At 36.9% G+C, this 17,421-nt stretch overlaps 2 protein-coding genes across 3 annotated transcripts; both read left to right on the forward strand.

The window, feature by feature from the left end:
• Nucleotides 1–4: 4 nt before the first annotated feature.
• ildr1b (immunoglobulin-like domain containing receptor 1b) lies at nt 5–6,878 on the forward strand. Its single transcript, XM_026217795.1, has 8 exons — nt 5–304; nt 958–1,128; nt 1,271–1,420; nt 2,221–2,340; nt 2,420–2,566; nt 4,617–4,742; nt 4,830–5,698; nt 6,152–6,878. Exons 1-8 carry the CDS (start codon nt 247–249, stop codon nt 6,188–6,190), a joined length of 1,680 nt encoding a protein of 559 aa, XP_026073580.1. The 5' UTR covers nt 5–246; the 3' UTR covers nt 6,191–6,878.
• A 579-nt stretch (nt 6,879–7,457) lies between these two features.
• On the forward strand, nt 7,458–15,861 carry LOC113053102 (NADP-dependent malic enzyme-like). 2 transcript variants are annotated; one of them, XM_026217798.1, is made up of 15 exons: nt 7,458–7,644; nt 8,219–8,406; nt 9,063–9,196; nt 9,325–9,474; nt 9,635–9,710; nt 9,780–9,941; nt 10,541–10,644; nt 10,823–10,932; nt 11,046–11,143; nt 11,272–11,385; nt 11,595–11,700; nt 13,154–13,296; nt 13,421–13,594; nt 13,722–13,820; nt 14,821–15,861. In XM_026217798.1, the coding sequence occupies exons 2-15, from the start codon at nt 8,227–8,229 to the stop codon at nt 14,980–14,982; spliced, it is 1,812 nt and encodes a 603-aa protein (XP_026073583.1). In that variant the 5' UTR covers nt 7,458–7,644; nt 8,219–8,226; the 3' UTR covers nt 14,983–15,861. The 2 variants fall into 2 exon arrangements, with proteins under 2 accessions (XP_026073583.1, XP_026073581.1); XM_026217796.1 differs by having other exon boundaries at nt 7,459–7,644; nt 8,222–8,406.
• Nucleotides 15,862–17,421: the final 1,560 nt, after the last annotated feature.

Consider the following 17,421-nt stretch of genomic DNA (forward strand, 5'->3'; position numbering starts at 1 on the left):
GGCGTCATCGTGGAATGGGAGAGGGGGATCAAACTTCCAAAGAGCAAAGGTGTGTTTACACTGACTCGAGAGAATAAAGGTATATAAGAACATATCGGGATATATTTGCATCGCATGTTTTACGATGACGCGATGGCCAGCGTAAATGATCTTTACTTGTTTAAGTCGCAGATATAGGATTTAGCTGTGTTTTGTAAAAATAACGTTACAGTACATTAAAAAACGCCTGCCGAATAACCGAAAAACATGAAAGAAGGACTGCAGCTCAAGGTGCTTGCGCTCGTGCTCTGCGTATTTCCAACAGGTAAGTCTGCATTCAAAATATGTCAGGGGTTGATGTGGAATATAAGGCTTGTTTCACTTTAGTGGGATACAGCTTTTAAAGTATATATAAAACAAATTCTGGGAATTTTATAAGTTCACTGGCGAGTTAATCATCAGCAGGTGCAAACATGGGCGGACAATCCTGATCACGTGATTTAAAAGCGTCATGCCAGCCGATATGCTACATTATGATCCCCTGAAACTGTTTATACTTTTGATTGTTAACTGTTCATCATGTATATCATATATATATATATATATATATATATATATATATATATATATCTATCTATCTATATATATATATATATATATATATATATATATATATATATATATAAGTTCTCCTTGAAACTTGATTCTGTTTGCATGAGCAAGGATTTATAAAATAGAGATTTTCAGGCCAGTTAAATGCATAGAAATGAATAGTCTTTAAAAATTACATAGGGAATGTCATTATTTTTGTTATGCTCAGCTCTAAAATGTTTAATTGGCTGAAAATTGTTATTTGTGTGTAATATCCTTATGTAATGACAAACAAATAAATAAATAATTGAAATGAATGAGCGTGGTCAGAAGGTGTGGAACCCTGATGCAAACAGTGTTATCTGAACCCTCTCCCTCTGTTCTCAGAGCTGTTGTCTATCCAGGTCACGGTTCCACAAACAGAGAGAAACACAATGTTGTTTGCTTCTGTCACTCTGCGATGTGACTATTCCACTTCTGTAAATCAACAAAATGTTCTGGTCACATGGCGATACAAGTCCTTCTGTTTGGATCCTGTGCTGGACTATTACTCCGCTGGTGAGTGGTGTAGGTCAGCTGAAAATATAAGGCTTGAGCGCTGCAAAGCTGTAATCTGCAGTTTGTTCGGTTGGTTTGTCTCAATAGATGAAAGTTGAATATAGTGACTAATGGGACTATGAACTGTTCTTTCTTTCTTCAGCATATCAAGCAGCTCTGGGTCTGAAGCAAGACCCAGCCAATGACTGTCCAGACAGTCAGCGCACTGTCCGCATAGTGATTCAGAAGAGAGGCACCAATGAAGCTACACTGGGGACAGAATATCGAAATCGCAAAATATACATACAAAACAGTAAGTCTGGACACAAAAGAGCTTAAAACTTTGAACAAGATGTTTTTACCCTATAAAACCTGACAAATAAAATAAAAAATCTAAGTTATTGAATCTTTAGGCTAAATATTTGATAAAATATAAAGGAAAAGCTTGCATGTGCATCATGTTTTATACCATATTTGATACATCAGGCTTCTATTCCACATATAGTAAATATGGAGCACACACACATTAAGAGGGAAAAAAAAAAATTCAAAGTCCCAAACTGAGCAAAAATTATGCAATTTTGTACAGTTGTTGTTGATGAAATTCTGATAACTCGTAATGTAAATAATTTACAATTTCATAATAGTGTAGCAAACTACTTGCATAAAATTCTTAGAAATATCAGTTGTCACTTTATATCTTCCAATAATATGTATTAGTAAGATGATAGTTAAATGTTTAGTTATAAGATAAAAGCTCTGTAGTTTTGATTTTGGGGGGCAAAACACATGATGCAGTGGAATACAATTATGATTCAAAAATGTGTAAATAAATGTTCCTTTATAGCCTGTTGTATCATATTTGATACTTACATTTTACCATGATTTTTATATAACAAAAGAAAATATGTGTGTGTGTGTGTGTGTGTGTATAATATAAGTAGACCTAAGTTTAAGGTGGACATTTTTATAATTATACTATTAAAAAATAGAACAAATGTGGTAGTTTGAGAGAGAGAGAGAGAGAACTTATTCCTAACAATGTAAAACATGTTATATTTGTTAGATTTTTGTTCATTAAAATCAAATATTTTTTTTGTATTTGTTTCACAGGTGCTGACCTGGTTATTAATGAGGTCATGTGGTGGGACAACGGCATGTATTTCTGCTCCATTGACGCAGCTGGTGATGTTGTGGGAGACTCTGACAAAGAAATCAGACTCATTGTATATCGTAAGTATTAACACACTAAAGAATTGTATTCAACCACAAAAAGTTTACTGATGCTGATCATACTCCCTCTTCTTCTCAGACTGGCTGACAGTGCTGCTCATCATCCTCGGTGGATTACTCCTCCTCATACTGATGTGTATCTGCTGCTGCCAGTGCTGTCCTCAGAACTGCTGCTGCTATGTCCGTTGTCCCTGCTGTCCTCGCACTTGCTGCTGCCCAGAAGAAGGTATCACGTGCATTCACTCTTTATCCCTTTAGTATCTTCAATATGTTACAGTATTTTTAAACAGTATTCAAAGTGTTCTACTTCTGCTGAATATCAGTTCCTTAAAATAAATCTCTACTGATGACAAAATCACACTCCAAATAATGGATTAGTCTGTCAATAATAATAATAATAATAATAATGTGTTATATGTATGTAATATATTATAAAATATATTCAATTTTTATTTTTTTGTATTTTGAACTAAATAATCAGTAGACTGACAATACAAAAAATAGGCAATATAAATATACATTTTAAGAATAATGTAAGTATTCTTTTAAATAATATGAATGACAACAATAATATTCATAATAATTTATTATTATTATTATTTATTACTAATAACTTATAATTAATTGTAATAATATGTGGAACCTTGTCTCTTTTTTTGCATTTTAACAATGAAAAAATTTGTTGATTACGACGATAAAACATAATGTCCTTTATAAATATTCTATTATTATTAGTGCTGTCAATCGATTAAAAAAAATTAACTAATTAATCGCACAATTTTCAAAAATTAATCGCGATTAATCGCAATTAAAAGACTGAAACTTTTTGGACATGTAAATGTAAAATGTTAATAATTAATGTAAACTCAAGACAAAGAAACTATTTAAATTCAAAATATGATTGTTTATTGGAATTTTTGTTTAACTTGTAACACAGATTTTCTCATGTAAACAACATACCTGCAATAAACCATCAATATCCTCCAAATTAACTGTTGGCTTGAAAGCCATATTTATTACAGAAATAAAAACACAGAAATGTAAGTACCATTTGAATTTCAAAACAATCAATGCCAATAAAAAACAAAAATGATTTCCATGTTGAATTCTAAGTGGACTGCAAAAAAATTCCAAAGTATAGTCATTGCCAGTGCTTTAAGTGGGCCTGTACGCACCAGTACTCAGTACCGCCACTTCCAAATATAGCTCTTGAGCGTACCGCCACCTCTCCGTGCGCCCAGAACGTGCTTGTAGCGTACCGGTACGCTCATTTGGACATCTGTTTTAATAGAGGTTTTAATCTTTTACCTGCACTGCCGATTTTCAGAGCGCCCTTCACAATGCAAGCTTCCTAATTCATCCCACCCAGAGCAGAAACTACATTACCCATTCACCCTTAAGTTACACAAGTGAATAGCGCATGTGTCGCTTTTCCTACTGTTAAGTGTCAACAACTCAACGTGCCCGGAGAAGGTGTGTGAAACTCGTTGTGAGTTATACTAAAGCAAAATCTTGAGTATTTATTGTCTGATAAACATTAAAAACTGTCTGCGGAGGTTGAGTCGTCCTGCAGCCCCCGCTGGCTGTTCATTGGCTGCAGCATCTTTTTTCTAAGTTCTAAAAAAATACCGTAGACGGCAAGGCACAAATTTAGATATTCATTTATCTAATTAATCTATAGCCTATGCACAAAGACAATATGTTCTTTTTGTCCCCTTTTTGTTTTAAAGCTTGATGAAGAGAGAGAGCGCAAGTTGCTGCAGCTGAGGAGGACAGTGATACACGCGTACAGGAGTGATTGACAGTTCGCTGCACTGTGTACAAAAAAATACTCCGCTACACAATTATTTCGTTATTTTAATGTTGCTGTTTCTTGTGGCAGACTAAATGAAAATGTTTCTTGTGGCAGACTGAAGAGTAATCCGGCAGAGTTTTATACTGAAACTTTCCGTCTAAAAGTCCTTCCTTGGTCTTATCCATATTTCTTTGCACGTTGAACACACATAGGCCACAACTGGAAATAAAAAAAAACTGCAACCGCGTTAATTGCGTTATTTTTTTTTAACGCGTTAAATATTTCAAATTAATCGAATGCGTTAACGCGCTAATTTTGACAGCACTAATTATTATTAATAATGTGTTATTTCAAATAATAAAAACATAATATTTATAGTAATTTATGGCCTTCCAATACACAGTCCATCTTATAAAATTGTAATTGTATTGAATAAAAAAACATAGTGAAATATTTCTTCCATATTCATTTGTATACTTAGCGGTGATGCGCCACAAAATGATGCGTGATGCTCAAAAAGCAATGGTACCATGGCTCCATGGCCAGCCCATCTATGCCCCCATTGGCTCAAATGCATCTTCTCAAGCAAACCCTTTACTATATTCAGGTCAGTATAACTTAATCTATCAGTCTGTTAGTATATGTAAAGCTGCTTCTGATCATTAAAGTGACACTAATAATTTGTCCTCCACAGGGTCTTATTCTGAACCTTCATCCAAACACAACTTTCCCATGGCCCAAATGGCCATTCCTCCTCCTCAGCCTGTCCCGCCAATGGTACCTCCCCATGGATATCATTCCAGCATAAATGGAAGTGTACATGGTAAAAACCAGATGTTAGATTTTCTGGAGAACCAAGTTAGGCGAATGGATATGGCTGCCCCAATGCTTCAGCCTCAACATCACTACATGGCAGTCCCCTTCGAAAGCCTTCCTCATCAATATGCAGCCCAACAACCCCAGTATGTAACTCCACCACCTCAACCCATACCCCAAGCTGCTTTATCAGCCAGGCCTCCCAGCATGCTCTCAGCCCTGGACGAGATGGGTGTCCAAGGTGTGGAGCGCAGGGTCATCCAGCTGCCTCCCATCATGGGCCGAGCAAAACAGAGCTCTCGGCGGACCAATGATGGTGGAAGACACCGGCAGTCTAATCATTCCAGTGGTAGCTCTAACCGAAACGGCCATCATCGTGATGATTCCTGGAGGGAGCCGTCATCTTCACGAAGAGTGACTCAGCTACAGCGTAGCTACAGTGACGAGTCAGACTGGGACGACAGGCGTGGAGGCCGAGGTTCAGCAGGACGCAGGGGTGTTTCAGATTCTGATAGGTCTCGTCCACGTGTTCGGAGTAAAGGGGAGCTTCTGGAGGAGTTGGAGCGTGCAATGAACCCACGAGACAGGAGATATTCGCCTCCTCCACGTCGAGGCTCCTGGAGTTCAGACGAGGAGGACAGTTATAGAAAGGGGAAGCGATCTCAAGGGAGATTGTCTGAGAAACCACCAGCTTATACTTCCATTGACATTTTACCTGGCAACAGCAGGAGGAGTGACCACATCTCAGTAAGAATTTAGATTTATGATTTGTTCCCAAAAAAGTCCCAAAAAGGACACACCTAAAAAAATAAAAATGAAAAATCTGTCATCATTTATTAACCCTCACGTTGTTCCAAATTTGAACGACTTTCTTTATTCTGCTAACACAAAAGAAGGTATTTTGAAAAATGTCTCGGCTTGTTTGACTTTTATTGAATGAACAAAAACATATTCTTCAAAAGATCATCTTTTGTGTTTCGTAGAACAAAAAAAGGCACACAGAGTTGGAATGAAATGAGGGTGAGTAAATGACAGATTTTTGTTTATGGGTTTAAAACTATCCCTCGGGTTTGCTGACATGGAGAGAGGACATGTGATTTGAACACACATGAAATAGCATTTTTAGTATGTTTAAGTCACTTTTGATAATGTAAATAATTGTTATGGTTTGTCTAAACATAAATAATGTCTCTTTTACAGGAGAAGAGCTCTCGCAGTGGCACAAGCGTTGTGATCTGAGTCATTCATTTCAAGCCTGATCTTTCATTACTCACCACCTTCAAGTGAATGTCTACTGGACTACTGTGTGTCATTGGGACTAATTGTGTACTTCAGCACAGTAATTAAGAGGTGACCACAGATGGCCTGCAGTAGACCCCTGGAACACAGTAAATGCACTGTACATCTTTTTTTACACTTAATTTTATATGTTTTAAACCGCTTTTAGATTTGATCACTTGAAAACATTTCTTTGATTTTATGTTTAAGTTTTCACTGTTTTCACTGTAAATTGTGTAATTATTAACCACTGCCAGGTTTTTGGTATTTGATCAGTACAGTTTATAGATGAGCTCACACTGATGGCACTTCAACTGAAGTTTGTACCTAAAAGAGTCTCATTGGTTCATCAAGGTTCTCTGTTTACTCTTAGTTAGTCTTTTTAACTACAGTGTAGTATTTTTAATGTTGGTTTAGTTGTTTTCTTTGTCATTTCATGGTGTTGCTATCTAAATCCTTGTGATGATTTAGTTTGATATATGAGTATGTATTGAGTACACATGTATGTTTTATTAATTGCATTGTAAAAGAAGAGCAGTACATTCTTTAACTCTTAATCAAAGTGAACCGTTTCCAAGAAAAAAAGATCTTTGAATTTCTCATGTGCTGAGATGTAAACACTGGAAGTAATAAAGTAACTTTTTACCAATCTTTTAGACTAGGTCTTATATATTCCAGCATGTTTCGTGGTTTAATGATTCAAGATTTTTATTCATCACATACAAAATTATATATAGCATATATAACCAGCAGTGAAATGTGAGTAGGTAATGTGTGTAAAAAGAGAACGCAATAATGCATAGTTTTTATTATTATTAATTATTTATTTATGTAACTTCTTGTATTTGTTACAAGATTGATCAAACCAGCTTAGTTTATTAAAACATTTGAGGGTAGTGAATTGGTGAGACGTACACACACGGCAGGAATTACCTCTTATCGTGACTTGGGTAAAACTATTTTTGGGGGCCCCCTTAATTATTAATAGGCCTATATAATATTACCACCCCAGCAAACAAAAATATTTCGTAATCAGTGGAAACCGTTATAAAGACCGTTTAATTCGTGGTTACCATTTTACTATAGTTACCAGTTTTACTCTGAATGTTTTAAACGCAAACGCTTGAACCAACAAAAGTCCGGGGAAGCGGGCACAGGCCTACAGCAAATCTTCCGTTTACATGGAAAACGCCGTCATTCGCGTCGCCTCATTTTATTGGCCACTTCTGCCTAAAAGGGGCGGGCCCAGTGCAAGCTTTGGGAAGAGAAAGTGTAATGTCATACAAACCTTAATCGTTTCTTTCAGTCGATTACAACATCATCTACAGATAACGCGAGCCAGTGGAGACAGGCAAGGACAGTGTTTGGATTGAACCTAGTGAAGCAGAAGCTGCCGGTGGACTGGCTGTTCTCAGGTAACGTTACTTATGCGCTTTGCTTGCAAACAAAGAACGTTTTGCCTTATTAAAGAACAATGACAATGATGAACCTCTCCATAATGTGGATTTGGCCTGAAACACACAACGTTACTGTTGTTAAAATAAAGCAGCGTAGTGAATAAAGATCACAATACAACACAATGCTTTTGCGTTGAAATTTGCGTTCTACCAAAAGGCCTTGTTTACAAGTGAGAGGACGAACATGCTAAACTTGCAAAAGCTGCATTAGTCTTTTTTTTTTCTTTGTTGCAGCGTTGGCAGTTGTTTATTATAAAAACATTACCATGTTAACCACAGTTTATGAACTCGTTTTACTGCAGTGACTTTTATTACTGTAAAATCATATTTTTGGAAACCCCTGCTTGGTACAGTAGCTGGTCATTAGCTGGACAAAAAACAGCTTGACAGTCTGATTTCTTGCTGGTCTAATGTGGTCTACCAACTAGAAACCATGTCATCAAACCAGCATAAACTTTTATTTTGGCAAAACAATGGTTACTAATATAGTAAATTTCGTAAAAATGCCTCTCTGTACTTGTTTTTCTTTCAGCAGGAATCATGAACTCTCTCTCGGGTAAGAGTGTGCGGGCGCTGTGCAGGGTTTTCTCCAGTCCCCTGTCTCTTTCTCCTGCTGTCATAGGGGCAGTGAGGGTCTGTCACTCAGGCGGGAACTCCAAAGGCACAGTATTCACCAGAAAACGAGGCTATGATATCACCAGGAACCCCCACTTGAACAAAGTAAGCATCTTTAGGGACCAAACTCAGTGCACTTGTGATCTACGTTTATGAGCAGGTTTTTAGATTGTCAGCAGCCGGTTCTTTGATGTGATTTTATGACATTATGAAATTTCAAAGTCCCCACAGATAAGAAAGTATTAAAGTGCCATTGAATGTGAGATATTTAATCTAAAATCAAAGACTACCATGCATTCAGAGGAAATGCTCTGAAAATGCTTAGGCTTCGTGAAATCAATGTAGAGTTTCAGGATATGTCTCAGCAGTTTTGCAAATCACTTTTGGCTGGGTCATGAAAATGTGTCCATTTAAATGTTACTTCGCAATCTGCATCCTGTTTGCAAAGACTTTCAGGGTAAGATGAGGAATGGGCATGACTGAGAAGTGTAGAACTTTAAAGCAGTGACAGATGGAAATTGTTAGACGTAAACGGTGAGTGGAGAATCCAACAGGGGAGGGTGGTCATGCTTATATCCCATTGGTCAGAAATAAATAGATCCGACATGTGATGCATCTACCCTAAGCTGGAATCCTGCCCGGTGCAGACCCAGTTGCAGGGTGGCAATTAGTATTTAAACCAGACAGTAGGAGTGCACATTTTTCTTTTACATTCACAACTGTCACATGTTTTAAATGGAGTTATGGTGCTGTGTTAACAGGGCATGGCGTTCACCCTGGAGGAGAGGTTACAGCTGGGTATCCACGGCCTGCTGCCTCCCTGTTTCCTCTCTCAGGATGTCCAAGTGCTTCGGGTCATGAAGAGCTATGAGACACGCAGTAACCCTCTTGACAAGTAACCAAACTTCAACTGAAACATTCAGTACATACTCTGCATGTGCCAAGCCAATGAAAAGCACAGGGACAATACTTTTCTTGGTGCATTTCCCATTTATACTCAAAATAACCCTTTTAACTTTGCAGATACATTTTGCTGATGACCCTGCAAGACAGAAATGAGAAGCTTTTCTATCGTGTGTTAACCTCTGACATAGAGGAATTCATGCCTATTGTCTACACTCCTACTGTGGGCCTGGCCTGTCAACAGTATGGCCTTGCTTTCAGAAGACCAAGGTGAGGTATAAACGTACTCCAGACCTGGAACGACTTGTTTAGCCTGAACAATTCTGAATCAAATGCTTTATAAACACTCAGACCAGTCCAGCCACTTCATGCATTGGCGAACATACAGTATAAGGCCCATGTGATTTTGACAGTTTTTTTTCTCTTCTAGAGGGCTGTTTATCACTATCCATGACAAGGGGCATATTGCCAGCATGCTGAACTCATGGCCGGAGGAAAACATTAAGGTATGTTCAGAGTGATAATGTGTTATTCGGTGCCAGTAGATGGATGTTTTATTGTATGTGCATTAATAGGCCATAGTGGTGACGGATGGAGAACGAATCCTGGGATTAGGAGACCTGGGCAGCTATGGAATGGGGATCCCAGTGGGCAAACTAGCCCTGTATACAGCATGTGGAGGAGTGCCACCTCAGCAGTGCCTGCCTGTGCTGCTAGATGTGGGCACTGATAATCAGGTAAAACAAGAATTGCATTATTACACTGTTTTGAGTCGGTAATGTTTCTTTATGTCTTAAAAGAAGCCTCTTTTGCTCACCAGGGCTATTTGTTCAAAAATACAGTTAAACAATGATATTTGTGAAATGCAATGAAAACCACAGTTTTTTTTGTATGTATTTTAAAATGAAATTTATTCCTGTGTTTGCAAAGAATTTGATGAATAGAAAGTTAAAAAGAACAGTATTTATTTTTGTAAAAAAATGAATGCCTTTACTGTCATTTTAGATTTCTTTTGAATGTTATTACAGGTATAGTGTATGTGTGTGTATATATTTACATTTTACATTTACATTTATTCATTTAGCTGACGCTTTTATCCAAAGCGACTTACAATTGCTATATATATGTCAGAGGTAGCACGCCTCTGGAGCAACTAGGGGTTAAGTGTCTTGCTCAGGGACACATTGGTGTCTCGCAGTGGATTCGAACCTGGTTCTCTCACACCAAAGGCATGTGTCTTATCCACTGCGCCAACACCACCCCTTATATACACTGTACAACTCTACTTTGTAACTCTACTGTAACCCTGTTCCCATTTCTTTTTGTTTTTGTCCAGACCCTCTTAGATGACCCCTTGTACATTGGCTTAAAGCACAAAAGAGTGAGGGGCAAAGAATACGATGACCTAATTGAAGAGTTTATGCAAGCTGTCACAGACAAGTACGTTTCAAACTAAAATTCTGACATGAAAGGTGATTAACTTATTCTCATGTTGTTCAAGTCATACTTTTGAGCCAGCTCTTTTAGTTTAATGAGTTGATCCTGTTAACAAATCCGTTCTGAATTACATCGTTCACACACATCATAATTTTAAAAATATATATATATTTTGTTTCAGGTATGGGATGAATTGCCTAATTCAGTTTGAGGATTTTGCCAACAGCAATGCCTTTCGTATTCTCAACAAATACCGCAACCATTATTGCACCTTTAATGATGATATCCAGGGTAATTATGCACATTGTAATATCAAAATATAAAGATTTTCATTCTCCATAAAGGAAAATGATGGTCTTAGAGCCATAAAATTGTTTGCTCCACTCTTTCCCCACCTTTTTCAGGCACAGCTTCTGTTGCTGTTGCTGGGGTCCTTGCTGCTCTTAAGATTACAAAGAATAAGCTGTTTGACCACAAGTTCGTATTTCAGGGAGCAGGAGAGGTAATGTGGATTAAATTGAAAGAAGCAACAAACTTTTACTGAGAAATAGCAAATAAAAGATCCATTACATAACATTTATACCAGGAATTCCAGGATTATAAGATATTTGTTTTTTGTCATATGACCAGGCCGCCTTGGGCATTGCTCATTTATTGATAATGGCCATGGCCAAGGAAGGTGTACCTCATGCTGAGGCTGTCAAGAGGATTTGGATGGTGGATTCTAAAGGCCTAATTGTCAAGGTAACAATTCAACCCACAGTTGTTTGTCCTTTTTTTGACATTTCTTTCCTTAAGGCTATATTTGTCCTCCTACTCAACTTCTGAATATGCAAATGTATGTAGGCTTAATTCAAAATGTCAAAATAACTTAAAACAACAAACTGCATTTTAACACCTCCAAAATTAAACGTTATACCAACACTGTCATTCTGTGACATTTGGCCCATTAGGGAAGAAGTCATCTGAACCATGAGAAGGAAGAATTTGCCCATGATCATCCACACATAAAGACTCTAGAGGAAGTGGTGGAAACCATCAAGCCCACAGCTATCATTGGTAAGGAGGGATTGATCGCATTCTATATACAGTCATGGCCAAAAATATCAGCACCCTTGGTAAATATGATCAAAGAAGGCATTGTGAATACCTTTTGATCTTTTATTTTTAAAAGATCACAAAAATGTATCCTTTCGTTTGATAATAAGAATTTAAAATGGGGGAAATATCATTATGGCCTTAGCAGAAGCTTTTTTTGTGTTGTTTTTGAGGTTTGTGTTTGGATTAATCTACGGTCGGAAGATATAAACATGGCCCACTACAAGATTTCTAACATAGTCACTTACTGATTTTCTTTATCTGTTGGTATTTGATAAAATCCATGATGCCTTTTCTCTGAATAAGATGTCCAGGACCTTCAGCAGAATATAGGCCCACTACATCAAAAATACAGCTGTATATTTAATTGTACACATGTGGTACTTTTTATCTCTGTGTTCACCAAACCCATCTTGAGTGTTTGCTGCTAAACAGCAAATATTTTTGTATCATCTGACCATAGAAGCCAGTCCCATCAGAAGTTCCAGTCATGTCTGATAACTGGATATGCTTTAGTTTGTTTTTGGATGAGCTAGGAGAATTTTTCTTGTAACCCTCCCAAACATCATCTGGTGATGAAGGTTTTGTTTGACAATTTTTTTAAAGGTTTTCTGACCCCGAGACTCAACTATTTTTTGCAGTTCTCCAGCTGTGATCTTTGGAGAGTCTTTAGCCACTCAAACTCTCATCCTCACCGTGAATTAGGACGATATAGACACACGTCCTAGTTATTATTAATAGTTTGTATTAGCTTTTATTTTTCAGTTTTCATTTACATGTTTTATGCGCATTTGTCGTTTCCATTATTGTTTTTTTCAGTAAAGTGACAAAATCACAAGATTACTAAAACACAATCTAAACTTAAAATGAAAACTGAACAAAACAATAGCTAATTCAAAATATTAAGAAATACTATAATTTTAACTTTAACACTTTTTTCCCTTTTTTTTTTAAATATTTGTATTTATTTTTATTTAGTTTTAGTACTTCAACATCAACATATTTCACTTAGCTAACAAGGTTTTTAAGTATAAGTTTCCATTATAATATTTAGATTTTATTTTTCAGCATTATTTCAGAAGTTTAGTTAACAATAACACTGTTTTTATATATACACATTTTTACAGGATAGAGAACCAAGTAGTTAGATGTTATGAAACTGAAGGATAGCAGATATTCTTCCCCATTCTCATGTGTTTTTATAGCTGGAATGGTGCGTTGTGCATCTTACTAGTTTTTATTCATCCTGTATGGATTGCAATGGCATATTAAAGCCACTAGTGGGCATAATTACAGAAAAGATTTCATTTCAACATAAGTCAGTGTATTTCTGTTAATTATGCTAAATGCAGCAAAATATTACTATTTGAAAATGATTTGAGATTATAAATACTAAGCCCCAATCCATCTACAGGTGTGGCTGCTATAGGTGGTGCTTTCACTGAGAAGATCATCAAGAACATGGCTACTTACAACGAACGCCCGATTATTTTTGCCCTCAGCAATCCCACAAGCAAAGCTGAGTGCACAGCAGAGCAGTGTTACACACTCACTGAGGTAATGCACACTGAAATCTAATGAATAAACCTGTAAAAAGGGTTGTTGACTAGAGCCATCATATAAAGCATCCCATAAAATAAGTTTTTCACATCAGTTTAAAGGGCATGTATGTGTATCACAGGGAAGGGGCATATTTGCCAGCGGAAGCCCCTTTAAGAAAGTCACTTTAGCAGATGGTCGTAGCTTCTACCCTGGCCAGGGAAACAATGCTTATGTGTTCCCCGGAGTAGCACTAGGAGTCATTGCCTGTGGTGTTCGCCACATCTCGGATGACATTTTTCTTACTACAGCAGAGGTAAATGAACACGAAGAGTCAAGAGCTTACAATATTTAACATGAATGAGTGCTTCAATACAAAACACTTTGACTATAAGTTTATTTACAGTGTGAAAGCTAAAATGTAGGGTTTGATTTCTCTTCAGGCCATTTCTGACATGGTTACTGAGGAGCATCTGGCTGAGGGCAGACTGTACCCCCCTCTGAACACCATCAGAGAAGTATCCTTCAAAATTGCTGTTAAGGTCAGTCTCATATATTCTCATAAGTAGAGGATAATTACTACTAGAACAGGGCTTGTTAGTCAACTCTAACATTTTGGCACTCGTAAGAAACATGGAATGAGATCATGCTAAATTAAGAGATTTATTAATATAGTAAAGTAGGTTGTAAGAGCTGTTAGGTCAGATTTCCACAGTAAAACGGCTGCACAGCTACTTTTTCATGATTGCATTAGAAGCTAGTGTACTAAAAATACTTAGCACAAAATCTAAATTCATTAGCACACAGAAAGTGCTTGAAATTGTTTCATTAATTTTATTCAGAAATGAATTCTTAGCCAACTGTACATTTCAGCGCCTGTAAAATATGGAATTGGATCATGCTAAATTTAGAACTCTGTTAATTTAAGTGTAAAAAAAGTACACTACTGGTCAAAATTTTGACCAGTAGTGTACTTTTATTCAGCAAGGATGCATTAAATTTATCAAAAGTTACAGTAAATATATTTATAATGTATAAGCTGTTTTTTTTTATTCATCAAAAAATCCTAAAATATATGTATCAGTGTCCTCAAAATATTAAGTATAACTGCTTTCAACATTGATAATAAAATTAAATGTTTCTTGAGCAACAAATCAGCTTATGAGTGATTATTAGTTTTTTATATATATATATATATATACTAGTGAGCTAAAATCAGCACAAAATCAAATTTTGTGTATTAAAAAAAATATATACATGCAACAAAGTTATGTCATTTGAACTTACCCTTAACACAATCAGCCTCAAGCAAAACTAATGAATGTCTACCAAAGATTTTATGCCAGTGTGTAAACTTCATTGCATACTGTAAATTATAATCCCTATAATACCAATAAAAGTGATTACAGATAGATTAATTTTGACTATGCATAGGTTTTTAATAGCAAACAGGAGCAAATCTGCTACACTCTACTCTGCAGTAAAGCAACTATTAACTCACTTTGTTTTATTCTTTCTTCCCAAACCACTCTTTTTCTTCAGATTGTGGACCATGCCTACAAACAGGGCATTGCCTCCTGGTACCCTGAACCCAAAGATAAAGAGGCCTTTATTTTATCCCAAGTCTATAACTCTGACTATGACTCCTTCACTCTGGATTCATACAGCTGGCCCAAGGATGCCATGACAGTTCAGGACGTGTAGATTATTCATCCACAGCCCACAAAAAAAGGATATGCTCATATCAGTCACATGCCTTATTTTTTTTTCCGTTCATAATAATCTGATGATATAGACTCCAGCTCCAGGCCACCCAGTCCTAAAACAGTAGCTGCTCCCACTGATTAAACACAAGATCTGAACCTATAGCTGAGAATCCACAGAGGGCTGTCAGCGATAAATGAATGCAGTGTTCATTCAAGCTCAAATTGTCTTCAGAGAACAGTGGCTCAATTCAAAGGGAAAAATGCAGTTATCTGTAAAGCAGTAACAAACACTTTTCCAGATTACCAGGCTACTGAATCCGTGATCTTCTCCAAGTTTATTAGTTCGGCATTAGCTGTCTATCAGTAATTTCATTTATTTCCAACCAGTTATCCACTCCAAATATTTAGCGCCCCTGCAAATGCAAATCTCATTCTAGGGAGAAACTGTTTTTGTACAGCGACTCTCACTTGGAAATAACAGCCTGGGTTGAATGTTTGCATGAAAAGGGATTTTTTCATTAGTTAGGTAAGTAAACTAGTTATCCATTTGTCTGGTGTGTAAATTGACTACTTTTGCAATTATTATTATTTTTTTTACAAGTTGACTATGCCAAAGTTTGTCTAATTTTAAATGTATTATTTGCATGTAGCAATGAAAGCTGGAAATTGTTAGCTTGAGTGTATCAGTTTAAGTGTCCACCTGAAAAGCAAGCTACATAATGTGTTCATTGCAGCGTGTGGGATTGTTTTTAACTTTTCTCCTCATTTAGAAATATGCTTTGCTTATTATTAATGCACAACTATGGAATTATATTTTTAGATATTCAAGGAGATTTTCAATGGACATTGGCTTTTAAATAAACACTTCGAAAATAAATAGGTTTTATGTTCATTTAATGAGAATGAGCTCGAATCTCGGTCCTAGTTTTTGGACGTGGAGCTTCTACAAAGTGGTTTTCTCTTCTGCATTTTGTTTTTGTTTATGCAACAAGTGTTCAATGGGAAAACAGATTTAGAATAAACTTAATCTAGAATTCTAAAAATAATCTAATCACACAGAAACAGTTGTTTTGCAGGGTGAATATGAATATCTAAAAAAGCTCTTAACCTGCCTTAATACATATTGTATATTAGAAAATTCAGATTAATTTACACAATTGGTTCATTAATAATTTGCCTATATTTTCTTAATGAACTGAAAATGTAGGGTATAATGTTAAATAAAAAATGGTAAAAACTTCCTGAAAACCAAAAAACTTGACCTCATTATATTATGGGGTCAGACTCATTTTCATTTCTTGATTTCATTTCTTCTTTCTTCCTCAAACAATTTCCCTTTATGCTTGTTTTAACTTAAAACTCTAAATTATAACTCTAATGTTTTTTGATCAATGAACTGTCATTGATCTATTTGCAAAAGCCACAGTGGGTGATTCTCTTTTAAAAAGGAACTCTTGGTGCATCATCCCCCCACATCTATTGGGAACGTGTGAACATGTCAAACATACCTTGAGTTAGCAAAACAATGTCTACTGAAAGGCATTTTAGGAAGTGTACGGATCCGTGTCAGTGCTTTCTGATGACTCACACGACCTTTGCGCTATGTGTCTGGGTGAAGAGCATGCAGATCTGTTCTTGAGGGGACAGAGTTGTTCAATGTGAACGTTTCTCAGAGAGGAAGCTCTGCTCTGATTTGTCCTTCTTCTCAAGGGCACTGGGAGCAGTGGGCTACCATTTATGCTGTGGCACCTTGGTCAAGGGCACCTCAGTCGTGGTATTGAGGGTGGGAGAGAGCACTGTACATTCACTCCCCCCACCCACAACTGGGCCCGAGACTTGAACCCACAACCTTTGTATTACAAGTCTGAGTCTCTAACCATTAGGCCATGACTTCACAGTGAGGAGAATGAGATCGTGGGGGGTCTCAGATGGCACTTGCTGATGAGTTTGTGTATAACTCTCTGACTGAAGATGAAGATGTGCTGTCACGTACATCCTCTGATCCAGCAGGAAATGCTCTGCTGGCTTCCAGTCAAGGTGAGCAGGATATTCTGATATTTCTCAGCCTGCCTGCCCTGCCAATGAAGAGCTGTTGGAGGTTATGGATAGATTAAGGATTATGGATACTGCTATATTAGATTTTAAGAGGAAGCATAAAAATGAGCAATTGCTTGCAGTAGACTTGATAAGTGATATTTATGCAGCCATAACAGCCCAGCTCCCTTGAGCCTCCCATTCCTTCCTGATCTTCATAATATTAGCAAACTGCTGCAGCAATCGGTAGGTTGATGGCGGCAATGGTGACCACTGAGCAGTGGTGTAGTCTAGTTGTTTGTAGCTAGTATGTGATTTTTATTTTATTTTTTTCCTCCCAGCCTCATACTCGCCTGTCCCAGAGCAGCACCTCATAAGCACCACCACACTCACTAAACGGGGC

This window comes from Carassius auratus, chromosome 34 (assembly GCF_003368295.1).
Source record: "Carassius auratus strain Wakin chromosome 34, ASM336829v1, whole genome shotgun sequence".
In the NCBI taxonomy this organism is placed as follows: Eukaryota; Metazoa; Chordata; class Actinopteri; order Cypriniformes; family Cyprinidae; genus Carassius; species Carassius auratus.